Genomic DNA, 18,855 nt, shown 5'->3' on the forward strand with positions numbered 1-18,855 from the left:
ATGTCTGTGTGAGTCGACATGTGGGAGGACATTTTTCGGAATTTTTATCTGTGTTCATGCATGTATTTGTGCTGTACGCATTGTGCTGTATGAATGTATGTGTATTCATGCCCATTTGTGTGTTACCGTGTGTCTATGTTTCTCATGGTTATGTTTGAGTACACCAGTTATTTTGTGCAAAAGATTTTCTTTCGGTGTATGTGAGTTTTTGAAAGAGCTAAGGTGAGTGTTCAAGTACCACTTGCATGTGTGGCTCTGTGCGAGTATGCGTATGTGACGTCTTATCTATATGCCCATTTGAGTGTGCACATAAATATGTGTCTTTCGGTGAGAGCCTGTATATGTGTCATTACGTGTGTATTTGTGATCATCTCTCTGAATCTGTTCTTATGCCAAACTGCATTTTTTGTTATTCTAATTTATTGTCTTAATTTTAATGGATTGCTCATAATTAGATTTGACCTTGGTGTTGAAGGAAACATTTCCCATCGTCGTGGAGAGATAAGTGTTTTGTGTGGAACTCTTCTGTTGCAGTAATAGAACTTCTGTCTCTGAGTGAAAAGTCTTGAGTTCAAATCCCCACTGCCCCAGAGATAACATTTCTGAATATGTTTATTAGAAAATGTCTACTTGTGTTCTGTATGCGAAACAAAATGATATCAGGTATTCGAATACCAGAATTGATCCCATGTGCTCCAGAAAACTGAAACAAAACTATGGAATTCAAACCGGGACGATGCAAACACCAGTTTTGGATTATGGGAATCAATGTTAATCATTTATTAACAGGGCCAAGCGTGTCCAACATGCTTCAATTGTATTATTTTGCATGGAAATGTTAAATCTTTGAACAGTAAGCAAGAAGCTGACTGTTCCTGTTAGCAACTGAGTTACATTACAGAGGACATCTACTTTGAAAACTCTGCACAGGGAGAAAGAGGACAGACCATTCATCATTCCCCTCCCCTCTGCTCCACGACAACTTATCTGTTGATTCTCTTTGGTGTGACAGTGAAGATACATCCTGTCAAGTCATGCGCTGGCGCAAGATCCCTGGCAGTTCCCCAGAAACAAAGGTTCCATTCAAACTGCTCTGCACTCTTTCGGATTGGTATGTTCCAATCAAAATTAATTTTAAAGTGTTTAAATTTTCATTTCCAATTGGTGCAATGTGTCAGTTTAAAACTTACATGAAATTTGTAAAAATTTCCAATCGGGGGAATCAAGAACACCAAGTTCAAAACTTGAGCTCTACTCTTGACATAAAATGGACATTGTCCGATTTTGTCACAGAGGGATTTAGGATGGATAAGGTACTTCGCGGAATCCTGTAACGAGTGAGCTTTACTCTGTCTCTGACACAGGGTGTGTCTGAGCAGAGAGCATTAACTGCACAAGACACTCGTCCTAGACCTGTTAATAATCCACTTTAACTACACAGATGTAATGTAAGTCAGAGTGAGAAACAACTAATTCAGTATTTAACTCACAACTGGAGGAAAAAAACTTTATTACTTTTGTTGAATTATTAAATGCAACTTTGAGATTTTTATTGACATGAATTAACAGTGTCCATCAGTGCAAGTGAAATGTTTACGAAACTCGGTTTACCGCTGGATTTATCGACTGTTCTGTTGATGATCTTCAACGGAATCGCTTCATGTCCCACCACACAGGAGTAAGAAGCACCGCTGGCCCACTCCTCCGCTGTAATGGATAACAGGCTGTACATGAAGAAGGAGATGTTGTCACTCTCCGCCATCACCTCGGTGTTCTTGTAGTAACTGGGATTCACCGGCTTGTCATTGTTTGTCCACTTGACGAAGATCTCTCGGGGGGAGAAACCTCTCACTAAACAGGTGAGAGAGAGAAACCTCTGAGCGGAGATTTCTTCTGTTGGTGGCAGGAGGACCGACACTGATGGCTCCAGCGGAATAATCACTGCAAAATATTTGAGACAAATATAAATCAACCAAAAAATCCTGAATCAATATCACAATTTCACTAAATATTAAAATACGCCATGTTTAATTTGGGATTTATTCACTTCCGTTTACTAAAGGAGCAGAATGGTACACATTCTGTTCAGTTAAAAAAAGTAAAGTTTAATGTGAAAGTTGCCTCCATGTTTCCAGCCCACAACAAGGACATTCTGTCCAACTGTCATTGCTGATGGTGACGTCAAAACCCAGGCTTCTTCCCACTTTATCTGACTGAATCAGAATACAATATCCTTTGGTCCATTTTTTTCTTAATCAGCTACTAACTATCCTGCCTTCAGATGCATCATTAATACTCCCAATGGTGTTTGTTCATTACCAATCAAAGCCTGACATTGAAAAACTGGATCTGGATTACACATGGGATCCTTTGTGCTTTAATCTCACCGCTCACCTTTCTCCTTGTGGATGGAGTCTCTCAGCGGAGTCGGTAGATTCTGATGGTACACCACACATTCAAACGTAACACCACTCAGCCAGGCTTCAGTAGAAATGTCTAATTTGCTGATCACGCTGTCGGGATTCTGTCCAGGCTGGTCAGCAATCTCTGATTTCAGAGGCTTCTTTTCTTGTTTCCAGGTCACGCTGACTCCAGAAGGAAGATTGGACACAACGCAGGTTAACGTCACCGTCGCCTCCAGTAAGACTTGTTCTCCTGGCGGTGGGAGGATTTTAACGGTGTTAGGGTGGCACTCGGTATCTTCTATGAAACAAAAATCAAAGTCAATGAAAAATGCCCCTTTATGATAAAAGCACCCAATCTTTAGATTACTTCTTCACAGGGTGAAGACACCACCTTCAAAATGGCAACTCCAACTATTGCAGAAACGATGCTTACTGTTGTTGATGTATTTTGATTTGTGAAAGCATTTGTGATTACCTAGGACATGCCCTGTGTAATTATTCCTAAAGAACACTGGCTTTGTAACAAGTGAAACCTGTGAAAAAAATAAAATCATCGAAGATACCATCATGTAACCCATGGAATTACCTTTCTTTCGGAGTTTGTCTCTCACTTTCGACCATCTATTGATACTTGTGACAAGAGTAATCTCAATATAACGAGTTCATTTCCATGTTCATAACCCTTAGGTGCAAATGCTGTTGGTCATGCTGACTGCCAAATCACATCCCAAATTTTGGGCAAATTATAATAAATAATAATTATTCTCTTTGCAGAGTTCTAAAGTGTTACAGGATCGGTGACAGCCATGGAAATTCTGTTCATTATATTTAAAGTGATCAAAAATACTTTGCGTTATTGTTGTGATGTCATTCTCTAGTTTATGTCATTGTTCCTCGTGAGCTGTGTTTGGAGTAGATCTGAAAACAAGACATTGAGTACAGCATTGCATATCGAGAAGGACACCCATCTCCTTAAGTCTTTCCCTCCATTCAGTTAGTTCATGACTGGTCTGTACTTTCACTTTATTTAGCAAGCCGCATTTTTTAATTTCCTCATAGAGCAGGGGAGAAATGAAAACAAACAAAAGCGTCTTAAATTAATCTACAAACGCGATGGAAATGTACAGTAATTTTATAGACATCCACTACTCACTGTGTAAACATCGCCATCCCAAATCAGGCTAAATCAGCCTGTCTCGAATTCCTACTTCATTCATCCCTATTGTAGCATTCTTACCAGAATTTATTCTCCTGCCGCATCCAATAATTACAGAGAGCATCTTAAAGAAGCTCAGTGAGATCACTTTTATCCCAGTTCATCACATGTGATACTCACTTGGTCTGAGGTCTGATCCCATAAATGAAGTGAAAGAGCTCAGTACCAGATAAAAATCGATGTCGTACAATGTCCAAGGCCAACAGGTCATTCCTGAGCAGGGAATGAAGCATTGAACGCTTTTTGATTTATTTTCAAGTAAGGGTCACTGCATATTTTAACCACGTCATTTTGAGACCACAACATCATAAGATAGAGGATCAGAATAAAGCTGTTCGGCCATTCCAGAGTTTAGATCAGAATGATGCTGGAAAAGCACAGCAGGTCAGGCAGCATCCGTCGAGCAGGAAAATCGATGTTTCGGGCTAAAGCCAATCTACTGTCTTCTCCCCATACTAAACAAGAGCCGATCTATCTCTGGCTTGAATACACACAATGGCCTGGCCTCCACAGCCCTCTGCAGCAACAAGTTCCACAGCCTCATCAGCCTCTGGCTGAAGACATTTCTCCTCACATCTCAGTTTTAAACGGTGCCCCTTTGACCCTGAGACTGTGCCCTTGGGTCCTAGTCTGGCCTACCAGTCAAAACATCTATTCCACGTTCACTCGACCTCAGTCTCTCAGTATTTTCTATGTTTCAATCAGATATCTCTCCAATATCCCCCCTCCACCCCAAACTTATCCTTGAAGCGGCTTCCAGGCAAGGATTCAGCACTCTGAATGCCTCTCCCAGCATGGTAAGGCAACAAACTATTTAACAAAGCTCTCTGTCTATATATCTATCTTCGACAGTGAGGAAACATGTTTTTCTGACTTGCCAAAATGTCGAGTCATGAGCGATGCTAATGTAACACTCAAACTGAAATGAGATCCGTGGCATGTTGGGACATGAGAAGCTGTACTGTGCTATTTACTATGCCTGATCAATTAGTGTGTTTGATTCACATCAGAGTTTAGAATGATTTGTAGCTCTCTCAGTGTGTGTCTCTTACCCTGGAGTGCGGTGATGTTTTTACTTTGAATATTCTCTCCATGAGTGACCTGGCAGGTATAGACTGCGCTGTTGAACCGTTCACCATAAGGGACCATCAGCCGACTCATCACCGAGAAGTTTCCATTTGCCTCACACACGGGAGACGTGAAGAAGCCAGAATCCAAGGGTCGGCCATTTTTCAACCAACTCACGGAGATTGACTTCGGATGGAAATCGATGATTGAACAGACGACGGTTGCAAACTTGCTGCTTGCGATTTCTTCACTGGAGCTCACAGTTAGGAGAAGAGTTGGTTGTAGAATACCTAGGTCTTTAGGAAACACATCGCATAAATTATCTGACGAATTTCATAACAAATGCAATCAGTTCTCATATATCACTGTTTCTTGTGGTTAATGGATACAAGAATCATAATTGTGCAGAGTGCTGGAGAAGCTGGGATCCACACAGAAAGATCAGCAGGACAATGTGAAAGACTAAAATTATAGGACACAGCAAGGGAGTCAAGGAGGCATAGAAACTATAGGCCGGTAACATCAGAAGGGAGATAGCAATGTTGGATGGTATTCGTTTTAATGACAGAGTCTGATGAACAAGGCAGATGAATTACCGGCATAAATGAGGAAATTATGCGGTTGCTATCACGGAGACATATTGAGAGCGGGGCAGGAGTGGGCTATTCAATATTCCAGGATTTAGTGCCTTCAGGCGAGACAGGGAAAGATGGAAATAGATGAGGGCTGGGGTTGTGCGGTACAGAATGTTGCTTCTGTCACAATTCTGACAAGAGTATTTTAGGCTGTAAAGAGAAATGAAACCATGGATACCTCCTCGAACAAAGGCAAATGGAAAGTACTTCAAAACCAAAATACAGCAAACATAACTACTGTGAGAGCACGATAGACCTTACTACATGTCCAAAAGACCAAGTGCAGATACATGGGCAAATTTCAAAGAAATGTAAATTAACTAGGGGAATGAGAAAAGACGTTATTACCTTCCTGTGCATAGGCTTGGATATTCATTTTGTCAAAAATTTAGAGGGAGCAGAATTCTGAAAATGCCGCCAGGAGAATATTTTAACAAAGTATGTGTTTAATACTGAGAATTTTAATCCAGACCTTGCAAGAAAGGGGTGAACATGGACTTAACTTTAGGGAATGAAGTCGACTCAGTGGGTAAAACCTCAATGGTGGAGCACTTTGCAGACAGTGATCGTAAATCAGTTGGATTTCAGATTGTGCTGCAAAAGAATAGAAATTGGCTCAATGTTCTGAAAAGGGGAAGGACAATTTTAGTAAGAGCAGGTAATGACTTCACCAGAGTGGACTGCAATCTGACATTTATTGGTAAATCTGAGTCAGAGCAGTTTGACACATTTAAGAAAGAGTTAGGAAAATCACAGGGAGGACATTTCCCAGGAAGCCACTACGTGGGACCAAGAATGCAGTGGGCTCTGGACACCAAGGGCATGGAGGGTGAGATAAAGAGAAACAAGTGAGGCTTCCTGTCTATACTGAAATCTCAAAACAATAGGAATTAGTATGGAGTACAGAACGTGCAAGGGGGAGTTTGAAAGACATGTGAATTAGAAGAGCAAAAGGGACCATGAGAAAATAATAGCAGTCAAAATAAAGGAAAATATTTTTTAAAGTTACAGGCTCATTCATAATAAAAGAATTATTCGGGAAACAGTAATGCTCATTAAGTGTATTATTGGAGTGGAGCCGGAGGATTAGGTTGCGGTCAAAACGAATGTGTTGTGTCAGTGATCACTAGTAAGAGGGACAATGTGGGGACAGAAATCATGGAGGGGTGTTGTGATGTAGTTTTCAGAAATTAGGACACATGATGTGATGTTCTGTGTTGTCTTGTTGAATGAAAAGTGGTTATATTTCCAGGGCAGATGAAAAGTATACCAAGCGGCTGAGCGATGCAAAGGATGAAATAGTTGGGTCACTGACAATAATTTAGAATTCCTGTCTGGTCACAGCAGTTGTGCCAAGTGGGTGTAGATCAGCCAACGTTGCACTGTCATGCAGGACGAAGGAAGGGACAAATAATGAAAACACAGATCTGTCAAGCTAGTCTCAGTGGTAGGGAAACTATTGAGAAGTGAAATTAGTCTTCATTTGGAAGATAAATCATCAATTTTCAGCAGGGTTTTATTGAGAGGAAGTCATGTGTAACAATTTTATAGTAGGTTTCAGAGAGATAACTCGACGTCCAGATGATAGCAATAATCAGAGCCAATGGGATCTGAGTTAATTTGACAGATTGGATCGAGAACTGGCTGAGTGGTGGGAGCAGGGGATAATAGTCATCTGGTGTCTGCGTGAATAGAAATCTATATCTCCTTCTGTTCTGTAGGGATTGGTGTTGATTTCCTTGCTATTTCTCTTACATACCAATGACTGAGACTCAAATTTAGGAGGATTAACCAGTGAATCCACAGATGAAATGAAAACTGTCATGTTGATAAGTAATGAGCATAATGGCTTTAGATTGCAGGAGGATATACAGGGTTGGTTGTATGTGAAGAGAAGTTGCAAATGGAAATTATTCTGGATAAATGTAGGGTGAGGTAATTCGGCAGAAGAATCTGTGAGGTATGATGTTTTGAATAGTGGAACCCTGGAAAGGCCTGAGGATCTTTGGTGAATGTACCCACCGATCCCCTATAGTACTGTGTCGTGTAGATAAAGAGGCTAAGAAAGTGGGAGGATATTTGCTTTTATTAGCCTCGACATTTCCAATGAGGAGTAGGGAGATGATACTGGAAGTTAATAGAGCACGGGTTAGGCCATACTGAAGCGTTGTGTGCATGTTATCGAAGGAATGTGATTACACTGAAGGTCGTATTGATGAGATTTGCCAGGATCTTGCCTGAGTTGGAGGGTTTTAGTTATGAAACTAGTTTAGATTCACAGGGGTTTTCCTTGGAGCAGAGGAGAATTAGGGAGACGATTATCATGATGTCTAGAATTATTTTAGGCATAGACAGGGTAAACTGGATGAAACGTTTCCCCTTGATGGAGAGATCAATGCCTCAGGGCATTGTTAGTTAGGTGGTTGTTATTGATAGGGGTGAACTGGATGGATCAAAGGGCCTTGTTCCTGTGCTGTATAAGGTGATTCTGTGAAAACGGTTATAAATAATGCCTTCTTCATATTAATCCCAGATGCTCTGTTTATCTCAGTTCCCACAACACGTACCTGGACATGGCATTTCTTTGCTCTTGTGTGACCCGCTGTGCTGAACCTCACAGTAGATTTTGCTGGGGCAATCTGCCGCTGACGCGGGCAGAGTTAACTGGCTGCTCAGCGTGTAGGTTCCCTTCTTGTTTCTCACTGATGGGTAAGTCTTCAATCCAGTCGTGATTAACTCCCCACCTTTCTTCCAGGTTACCTTGGTGACGTCAGGGGAATAGTCCATCGCCAAACAACCAAAGGTCGCAGAACCGGTGTCGTGCTCCTGACAGGAGGAGACCAGGCCATAAAGCGTGGGGGGAGATGGTGTCTCTACAATAGAATGACCAATTGAGCAAGTTAGTTTCTGTTCATTTGACCTTATCAGTTACTCAAATGTATCCTCAGCTGTAAACGTTTGCCAGTATGCTCCCACTGAGTCTACAGCACAACTGAAGTTTATTTTTGTTTCCTACCGGTTGCTGATCATGATCATTGGTTCCCTCTTTAGAAACATGCCCTTGACCTTGACCATTACCATATAATTTCGGAAGAAGAACATACTGATCCCACCGCAGTAACTGTTTGAAGATCTCACCAACTGACACTTTCACTGGATTGCTGTGAAGAACAAAGAAGTTTCACAAAATACAAACCAAGGAAATGCAGATTCATCAAAATTCTACAGTGTGTGCAAACAGGCCATTTGGCCCAACAAGTCCACACCCACCCTCTTAAAAGTAACCCATCCAGACCTATTCCCCTACCCTATTATGCTACAGTTAACCCTGACTAATGCACCTAACCTCCCAATCACTGAACACAACATTTGCAATTCCCCCAGCTTGCACATCTTTGGACTGTGGGAGGAAATGCACACAGACATGGGGAGAAAGTGCCAACTCCACACAGACAGTCACCCGACGCTGGAATGGAACCCGAGTCCCAAGCACTGTGAGGCAGCAGCGCTAACCACGGAACCAATGTGTTGCCCCATTAGGTACCGTGGTGCTGGAAAAACCCAACCGCTGACAGTAACCCCGGAGAGAAATCAGAGTGAATCATAGAACATAGAACATTATAGCGCAGTACAGGCCCTTCGGTCCTCGATGTTGCACTGCCCTGTCATACTAATCTGAAGCCCATCCCACCTACACTATTCCATGTACGTCCATATGCCTGTCCAATGACGACTTAAATGCACTTAATCTTGGCGAATCTACTACCGTTACAGGCAAAGCATTCCATACCCTTACTACTCAATGACTAAATAAACTACCTCTGACATCTGTCTTATACATATCTCCCCTCACTTTAAAGTTGTGTCCCATCGTGTTTGCTGTCCCCATACTTGGAAATCAGGTCCAGTGAGCCTTCCTCACTTATCAATGCAAGGCAGAATGTTCTCTCTGGGAGGAAGGTCACTGCAGCAGCAGCACAGGCAGGAGCTGAGCACTGGGACTAGGAGGATGGCTGTCACGGCTGAACTCATGCCAATTGTCTGGAAGTTGAAACATCTAATTTACAATTATCTGAATTCTGGAGGCCTCTGAAAAATGGAGGACCATTAAGGTTCAGAGACTTTGGAGTGTTACAGCTGAGTATTTACGTAAATATGATTTGAGAAATGAACTAGTAATCTTTAACTTTAATAACTATCAAACTGACACACAGTTCACCACCAAACCTCATTTTTCAGACTAACCACTGCACTTACTCTGTCTAGATCTAAATTTCCACTCACATTGACAAACCCTACCCTGCTATACACCTATTCATGTCCGGAACACACAACCCCTATCACACGAAACACATCCAAGGCAATCCATATTGGTAGTGTAGCTGAGCAGAGAGATCTCGGTGTCCAAGTACATAGATCCCTAAAAGTTGCCAGCCAGTTTGATAAGAGTTATTTAGAAGGCATACTTTGTGTTGGCTTTCATCGATAGAGGGACTGAATTTCAGAACCACGAGGTTAGGCTGCAGCTGTACAAAACTCTGGTGTGGCCGTACTTGGGAGTATTGTGCACTGTTCTGGTCACCACATTATAGAGAGAATGTGGAAGCTTTGGAAGAGTTCAGAAGAGGTTTACCAGGATGTTGTTTGGTATGGCGGGAAGGTTTAATGAGGAAAGGATGAGGGTCTTGAGACTGTTTTTGTTTGAGAGAAGAAGGTTGAGAGGTGACTTAATTGAGACATAAAAGATAAACAGAGGGTGGACAGTGAAAATCTTTTTCCTTGAATAGTGATGGCTAGCAGGAGAGGACATAGATGATAGATGTCAGAGGTTGTTTCTTTATTCAGAGAGTAGTAGGGCCATGGAACGCACTGCCTGCAACAATAGTACACTCGCCAACTTTAAGGGCATTTAAAAGGTCATTGGATAAACATATGGAAGAAAATGGAATAGTGTAGGATAGATGGGCTTCAGATTGGTTCCACAGGTCAGTGCAACATTGAGGGCTGAAGGGCCTGTTCTGCACTGTAATGTTCTATATTCTATATTCCAGATGGACATATGATCTCAATTCCTTTCACTCATTTACACTCCTGCCGCCCTGCACCTGGCCCATGGTGAATCTGGCCCTGACTGGACCTGGCACCATCATTTTCACAACCTCTGACAAAAGCCCACTACCCAAGACATGACCTCAGCCCTTGATCACTGACCTTACATCTTACCCAAGTCAACCTGTGCACATTGCATCCTAGCTCTTTTCGCATCTGTGTTTTACAACCTACCATTTTGCCAGACTCCGAGTTTTGCATTTTGACAACACATCCACCTGTCACTTCATTACAGTGACCTTCCACCCCCGAAACATCCTGGCACTCTGCCCACCTCTACACTAACCAGCCTGGAATCATGCCCATCTCTCCATAAAGACAGACGTCCTGCATTTCAGCTTAAACTACCCCTCACGTACCAAACACAATTCGAACAAATTATCCTGTGACCATTACCATTTACCTTGATGCCACCTTGCCAGACAGAGTGCATGCAAGGTTACCCAGCAGCCAGTCAACACCTCACAGCCGACCAGCCCAAACTCTCCCACATGCCCAATCTAGCCCCTCACCACCTTCCAACTTTGAGCCTACTCCAACATAAAGTCAGAGAGTCATAAAGTCGTACAGCACAGAAACAGTTCCTTTGGTCCAGCTCATCCATGCTGACCAGAGTTCCCAAATTAAACTAATTCCATTTGCCTGCCTTTGGCCTATATCCATCCATACGATCCAGTTCCTGTAGCTGTTCAAATGTCTTCTAAATGTTGGACCTATCTCTGCATTTACCACTTCCTCTGGCAGTTCATTCCAATATTTTGGACAGTTCCAACATGAAGCCCTAACTCCTGCCCTCAGTGCGCTGACCAATGAAGGTACACGTGCCAAACACCTTCAACACACCAGGTGCTTGAGACAACGCTTTCAAGAATCTATGAGTTTGAACCCTCAGGGTCCTCAGTGTTCAACATCACTACCCTGTGCCCTACCATTAACTCTGTAAGTTTTGACATGATTTGTCTTCTCAAAAAGTAATATGTCGTATTCATTTAAATTAAACTCAATCTGCCACTCCTCAGCCCATTGGCCCAGCTGATCAAGATCTCATTGTACGTTTAGACGACTTTCACTGCCAATTATACCACCAATTTTGGTGTTACGTGCAAACTTACAAACCATGTCCCATTCAATGTTTTCATGGCTATCAATCAATATTATAGCCTGTTTGCCTTTCTCCCACATATCTGTAGCATTTTTTTTTCAGGATTGAAGGAATCTATCTCCTGATTGAAATCATTTAATGTTTTGTCCTCAATCAATTTCTGTGGTGGAGAATTCCAAAGGTTCATCATTCCTTTGCTGAATAGTAAACAATCAGATTCAATGTTATCGAGTGTTGTGAAGATTGGTGAGCAGCAAGATTAATGATGATCCCATGAATGGAATAGCATTCTAGAGGGACTGAGCGGCCTTCTTCAGCTTCCATTTTGCATGCTGTCATGTCCCTTTGGCAGCATGTTCCAAAACTGTTATCTTTGAGGATAAGGGTGCACATGTATGTAAATGCTTCTCCTGAAAGCTTTCCTCCAAATCAGACTTCAACTTGACACTCAACTATTTCCCTGCCCGTTTCCTCTTCCTCAGTCACAGCCATGGGACTAACTTCCTACCAGCGCTGTGAATGTGCTAATACCACTCCAACTTCAGCAATTCAAATAGACTGATGACAACTGGTTTCTCAAGGCAATATAAAAAGTCTGACACTTCCACACCGGTCTAGAGATTCAAACAACCACTTGAAGAATTGTCAATTATTTGAGGCACTTGTGAGTCTACACAAGATGACATGGTTTCCTTTTGTGTGATTTGACTGTGTTGTCACTTAACGAACTGAGCTATTTCTTAATCATATAATAGGAATCAAGCATCCCTCATTTTTAGCAAGGCAATCGCACATTATATTTCTTTATTCCAGGGAAGTATAGTGTTAAATTAATGAAATATGATGATTGGGATGTTTCAATTTGAAATTGTCAGAGATTTAAAGCTTACTTTCATGAGCAATTAATTCCAGCCTCATTGTGTCACAGTACTCACAGGAATGTCTTTCAGAAATGGTGTCTCCCTTTGTTATGAGCAGTCGAATCAGTAAATCTGGGATAGTTTTTGCTTGTTAATCAAAGGTGTTAAAGAGATTTACCCAAAGGGAGACCTGCCGATTTAGCTCACAGATGCTACATGATCTAAGTAAGTGGTGGAACAGCTCGAGGGGCTGAGTGCCCTCCTCTTGCTCCTACCTTCCTATCATTGTGTCATTCATTAAGCTAGCACTGGCGGTGAACACTTTTTATTAAAATGTTTCAACAAATTAATTGTTTCACACATGCTTTAAAAAAAATCGTCAGTTGATTATTTGGAACGAGATAATTGACATTCTCTATTTGAGTGATCAAAATAACTTCCACCCAATTACAGCAGCCACTGCGCTCTGGAGTGTGTTGTTACTTCATAATAGTTTCTTGTGAAACTACAGCTTGAGATCAGGGCGCTCACATTCAATGATTCTCTGATATTTAATATCTCTGAACATTCACAATTTGTTCAAATGCATCTTTTCTCTGAAGAACGTGTTTAATCGAACAGAACGTTTTTCAATGAAACAACAAACTTTAAATGCTAGCAATTCAAAATAAAAGACAGACATTTCTGAAGAAACTCAGCAGGTCTAGCAGCTCCTGTGGAGAGAAGGCAAGGTTAACCTTTCGCATCCAGAGACCCCCTCTTCAGTAAATTATTTTCATGTTTTTGGCACAAGAGCTCACACCTGTTGAGATAAACAGTGATTCCGTTGGCTTGACTCCTGTTGGAAAAAGGATTCTTAGCAGAGGTACTGGATGGTCTGAGACAGCAATTGAAGACCAACTGAAAAGCTATCTCCATCTGCTGCAAGTGTTGGATTCAGCGGAACTCCCACCCGTACTGAACAATCAAATTCAGCGACAGCACTGGTTTAATATAAAGTAAAACAGCCGAAGCATCATCTCATCAAATATGCTTCGAAAATGGTTCATTCTGGATTAGTTATAAATGATATTGTTAGAACAGCAAATCAAAAGCTGGGATTTCTTTGAGCACTTACTCCATTAACCCCATCTAGCGATGCCCAAAAGCTTGTGAACAAATATTGATCTGGAAAAAGCTGCTAACCACCAAAATTCTGTTTAATATCTAAGAGACACAAGTCAGGACAGCTATTGAATAGATTTCACTGGCCCCTGTGAGTGGAATTCCAAAAAACACTCAAACATCTCAACCTGCTTTCTTGCACTGAAGTAACCTGATAAGAGATGGTGTTACATACTTCTCTAACGGGTTGTAAGTGAACACAGGCCTCCTGGCACCGAATCAGATACACTACTACAACATCACAACAGACCAGAAGACAATGAGCTCGACACTATCACAGAGAACACAGCCCACCTGTTTTGACAGTACATAAACCATGTTAGTTATTAACACCTTCCAACAACCAGGGATTGTTCCAGAATGGTTGTACAATGAAAGTAACATTTCAACATTTATCCAAGAATACTTTGACAGCATGTCTGAATTGCTCAAACTCTATGGGAACTACAGAGGAATAAAACTAGGAATTGCATTGCCATCAATTCACTGTCATTAGATTTCACCCTAGAACTCCCTTCCCCTTCCCCAGAATGTTACTGCACCAGATGGTCTACTTAGTCTGAAAAAGATTAAAATGTTTTGAAGTGTAATATGACCGTTGCCAGTGACATAAAAAGCTGATGATAGGTTTTCAAAAAATAAGATGCAAAATAATTCTGATTCTACATTGTGCCACGAAACATGTCCTGCACAATTGAGGCACAATGAAAATATACAGCATATTTCCATCTGCCTCGCTCAATCAAATATCTCTTGTTCCCAACAACCAATTTCAAAACTTTTGCTATCTGCCTTTTGTTCCTGAAGCGTTTGTTCTGATTGGAACAACTTCGTCAGGGCTCTCAATTCTGAGGCAACTAATCGAATATTGTATTTCTGGCCGATAAAAATGGTTTTGAAGCGCGAGATGAAATTGAACTGTGAGATTCAGGTATCCAAACTGGACAATTTACAAATGGTCAGGACCGTTGACAAGTTAGTCAGAGATAGTACTGAAACAAACTGTACAACAGACTTAATCCTAGAGGATACATTGTTCAACTCCTCACGTCAAATATATTCACTGTACTTGAACATTCATCAGAGGAACTAACCAGAGGATTAATGTGAACGAGAATGTGTTCACAATGAACATAAATAACCACTGAGTTAATAAACTTAATAAGTCATTGTATTTAACAAAATGAGTGAGGTGGGAAATATCACCAATTAAAGCACAGATCCGAAGGCAATGGATTATTCTCTAAATTATTTTTACATACTCTTAAAACGTTCCTTGAACTGGGGAGATTTTGCATGCACTGCATAAAGTCAATACTGCATTTCAGTGTGGAAAGCATTTCTGTTGAAGGAATTAGGGCAAGGTCATTTTCTTGTTTACTGCTTTTAATGAACGAAAATGTTTAAAAAGGTATGAATTGAAAACATGCTTCTGTCTGGAGTTGCCCGCTTTAACAGATGTCTAAGTAAATGTGGGCACTGCTGCCTCACAGATCCAGGTACCCAGGCTCGGTTCCAGCCTCGGGTGACTGCCTGTGTGGAGTTTATACAATCTCCCCTGTGTCTGTGTGGGTTTCATCCCACAATCCAAAGATGTGCATGTCAGGTGAACTGGTCATGCTATATTGTCCATAGTGTTAGGTGCATTAGTCAGGGGTAAATATAGGGTAGGAGAATGGGTCTGGGTGGGTTACTCTTCAGACAGTCGGTGTGGACTTGTTGGGCCAAATGGCCTGATACATACTGCAGGAAATCTAATCTAAATGATTGTCACACTTAACAAATGTGAGCAGATTCCTTCCGATCGCTACATTGCAATAATTCGGTCAAGTATATTAATTAAAATAAATATTACTCTATATTCAGTGTCTGAATAAACAATGAGCTCCGTTATCCTCTAGTTCATGTCTTCTGCAAATTTGTCAACTCTGCATATGTCTGAACACATCGACATAAAATGAATTCTCTGCGTTTGCAGCAAGTATTCCCATGGTTTTAAGAGTAAAGTTCCTACAGTATGGAAACAGGCCATTTGGCCCAACAATTCCACACTGACCCTCTGAACAGTAAGTAGCCCACCCAGACCCGTTCCCCCTAATTTATATTTACCCCTGACTAATGCAGTCTAACCTACACATCCCTGAACACTATGGCTGTGCTAAATTGCACTATCACCTGACTTGCCCATCTTTTGGACTGTGGTAGGAAACCAGAGCGCCCGAAGGAAATCCACACAGACACAGGGAGAATGTGCAAACTCTACACAGGCAGTCACCCGATCGTGGAATCGAATTTGGGATCCTGATGCTGTGAGGCAGCAGTGCCAACCACTGAGCCACCATGCTGCCCTGCGAGTTCATGAGTGGATTATTTTAATTAATTCGAAATTTGACCTTGGTCACATAATTCACTATAGTAGTTGTTTCCGAAAGAATGACTCTTCAGTTGATATTTTGTTGTAAAATGTAACTATTTATTTAAAATGCACAGATTGGGAACACCTAAAGCAATGTGCAGATTAAATAATTCAGTTAATATTTTACTTTTATCCTGCAAATCGAGTTTAATCAGGGACATAACAATTAATTAACTCAAGTTACTTGTGAAACTGATCAAAGCAGTGAAACTGATCTGTTCTTCATAGAATTGAGCAGAATTTCCTAATGGTCTTTGCCAATGATCTTTTCCAGCCAGAAAAATATGTATGTAGTGTACAGCGGAATTGAAAGGTGTTTCTTGATCAATTATAACACTGTCATGGCATTTTTGCTCAAGAGCAAGAACTATTAGAACATTAGACTTTTGAAATTCTATTTATATTTCTCTATGACTTGTAAACTGTTTAAAGACAGACCTTGTGAATGAACTAGATAGTGAAGTTCTGAATTTGAATTGTAAACCATGTATTAGATTAATTCTTAATAATTACTTTTAAGTAAAAATGGCGCCCGAAGGTATCTGTTTTCCCTTCATTTCTAAAACCTTTGCCATTTGCCTTTCACTTAATAATAGGCTTTATGAAATTTCAACTCACATGCTGATTGCAGTGAATGAGGAACCTGGAGCGGTTCACTGTCACCAACTGTGTTAATATTGCAAAAACAATGTTGATACCAGAAACGGTTTCCCAAATATAACACGTTTAATGTTACCCAAGCACAGTCCTTCCTCAACAGATGAACAATCACCAGATCACAACACTGTGTTTGCAGCAGAACTGGCTCTACAAACATTTTCAACAGAACCAAAAAACATGATGCAACCTCACAAAAAAAAACAAATTGAAGTCTAACAAAGCTGCTCAGAATCAAGCAAACTAATGATTGAATTGAATAGAAATAACAAGTCATAACAGCAACCTTGTTTTTGAGGGGACTTAACACTTAAAGCTGTAACGTTTCTGGCAACAGTTCAATTTATTTCCAACCTGCACACCCTTCTTGATCATGACAATCTTGTGCAGCGCACAGTAGAGTAGTTGAAGGCATATATTGATTAATCACTTCATGGTCAAAACAAAATTACTGAATGGACAAATATTACCACATTATAATTTTAAGTTAGTTTCAATTACATAATCTGATCAATTCTGCAGTTTCTGATTTTAGTCCCAAATTTTATTTTGAATGAGGCGACTCAAATCAACATTCAGTTAGTTTACAATTAGAACAGAGTTTGTTTTTAAAAAAGTCAATGCATTAAAAACTCGGTTTTATTTCCATTTCTCAAACTTCCGGGTTTCTGCCTTAAGTTGTTTTCAGACCATTACAAATGGATGCAATGTTTTCAATCAAGCAGGGAAAAATGTGTCATATAAGTTGAAGAAATGCAGAAATGATTCATGAAAAACAATAGAACTTCACAAATATTGGTAATGAACAGTAATCCAGAGAGTCAATCTCCTCACCAGAAAGAAAACACCAATTACAGAAAGCATGAAAACGCTGATCAATTCCACAAATTGAATAAGAATTCAATCAACTCAATTCAACAGAATCAAGGAAAATAAAATCAGAATCCAATCAACTCGAAACAACAGATTTGAATGAAACATAATCAGAATCCAATCAATTCAATTCAACAGAATCAAATAAAACAATTTCAAAACCCAATCAACACAATTCAACAAAACCAAGTAAAAACAAAGCCAAAATCCAATCAACTCACTTCAACAGAACCAAGTAAAACAAAATCAGAATCTAATCAACAGAATGAAATATAGCACCACAAGAAAATTTTATGACAGTTTCTAACCTTCTTGTCATCAACAAAATTAACAAAATAATGGTATTTTAGCATGGTAAATCATGTTTTGTAATATCTTGAACATCTTTGAATTCTTAGCGTTTGTTGTTGATAATGAAACTCACAGTCAGGATGTCACTGATATTAATCATTATTTATAGCTGACTGGTTAAGAGAAATTAGGTGTTTCAAGTAATCCAGCCACGCAGAATGCCCATCTGACCAAAAAAAAAAGATACACCGAGCAACTGACTCCATCATCACCATTGTAACTATTTGCTGAGCCTTAACTGAAGTCTGTAATCAGTGTGAACAAAAATCAATCCGAACCAAACCAAACTCAGCACAGAATCCGAGTTTCATTTAATTCAGAAATTAGTCGCATGAATAGAAAGTTTTAAAAAAGTCGCTAAGAAAGTTCAAAGTTCTTACCTGAAGTCACTGTCACCATGGTCCCTTGGCCCCAGTATTCAAGATAGTCACAGTGTTACATTCCCTGGACTGGGTCACACAATAACTAGCTCTGCATAAAACAAATAAAAAATCTACCATCATTTTAAATTGTCAGAACCACAGGCAAAATAAAGTCACGATAAATCTTCATCACATAATTGTGTTAGTGAATTCTGATCATTCTTGATAAATTTTAATACTGTTTTATAACTACACAGAATAACGCATGAGCTGATTCTCAAAATCCCCAACTGGTGTATCAATAATTACCCAACACTTTTTACAAATTAAATAGTGATACTGGCATTAAACCCCACAGAATTAATACTGCACTGCAAGTTAAGACGGTTTGTAGAAGTAATCACTGACTAGTTTCAAACAATCGAGGCTGAATAGGTTTTTGTATTGATCATAATTGCAGTGTCATTCCAGCTTGTACCCACTCTTGCACAGTAATGGATGGCGGTGTCTTTGATATTCAGGTTCCCCATGTCCAACGCGAAAATGTTGTTTGAAATGTCTTTGGACGCAGTAAATCGACCATAAATCGCTGGTGCATAGTAACTTTTGGATGAATCATAGTAGGTAACCAGCCACT

The 18,855-nt window shown here is 40.4% G+C and overlaps 1 gene segment (V, D, J or C); it reads right to left on the reverse strand.

Annotated features, from left to right (window-relative positions):
- Window positions 1–1,525: 1,525 nt before the first annotated feature.
- LOC140470157 (Ig heavy chain C region-like) lies at window positions 1,526–18,283 on the reverse strand. The segment is given in 5 exon segments: window positions 1,526–1,941; window positions 2,395–2,703; window positions 4,674–4,985; window positions 7,892–8,197; window positions 18,237–18,283. Coding segments are annotated over 5 exon segments (1,338 nt in total).
- Between the last annotated feature and the right edge of the window lie 572 nt (window positions 18,284–18,855).

The sequence above is a fragment of the Chiloscyllium punctatum genome, chromosome 50 (genome assembly GCF_047496795.1).
Source record: "Chiloscyllium punctatum isolate Juve2018m chromosome 50, sChiPun1.3, whole genome shotgun sequence".
Classification (NCBI taxonomy): domain Eukaryota; kingdom Metazoa; phylum Chordata; class Chondrichthyes; order Orectolobiformes; family Hemiscylliidae; genus Chiloscyllium; species Chiloscyllium punctatum.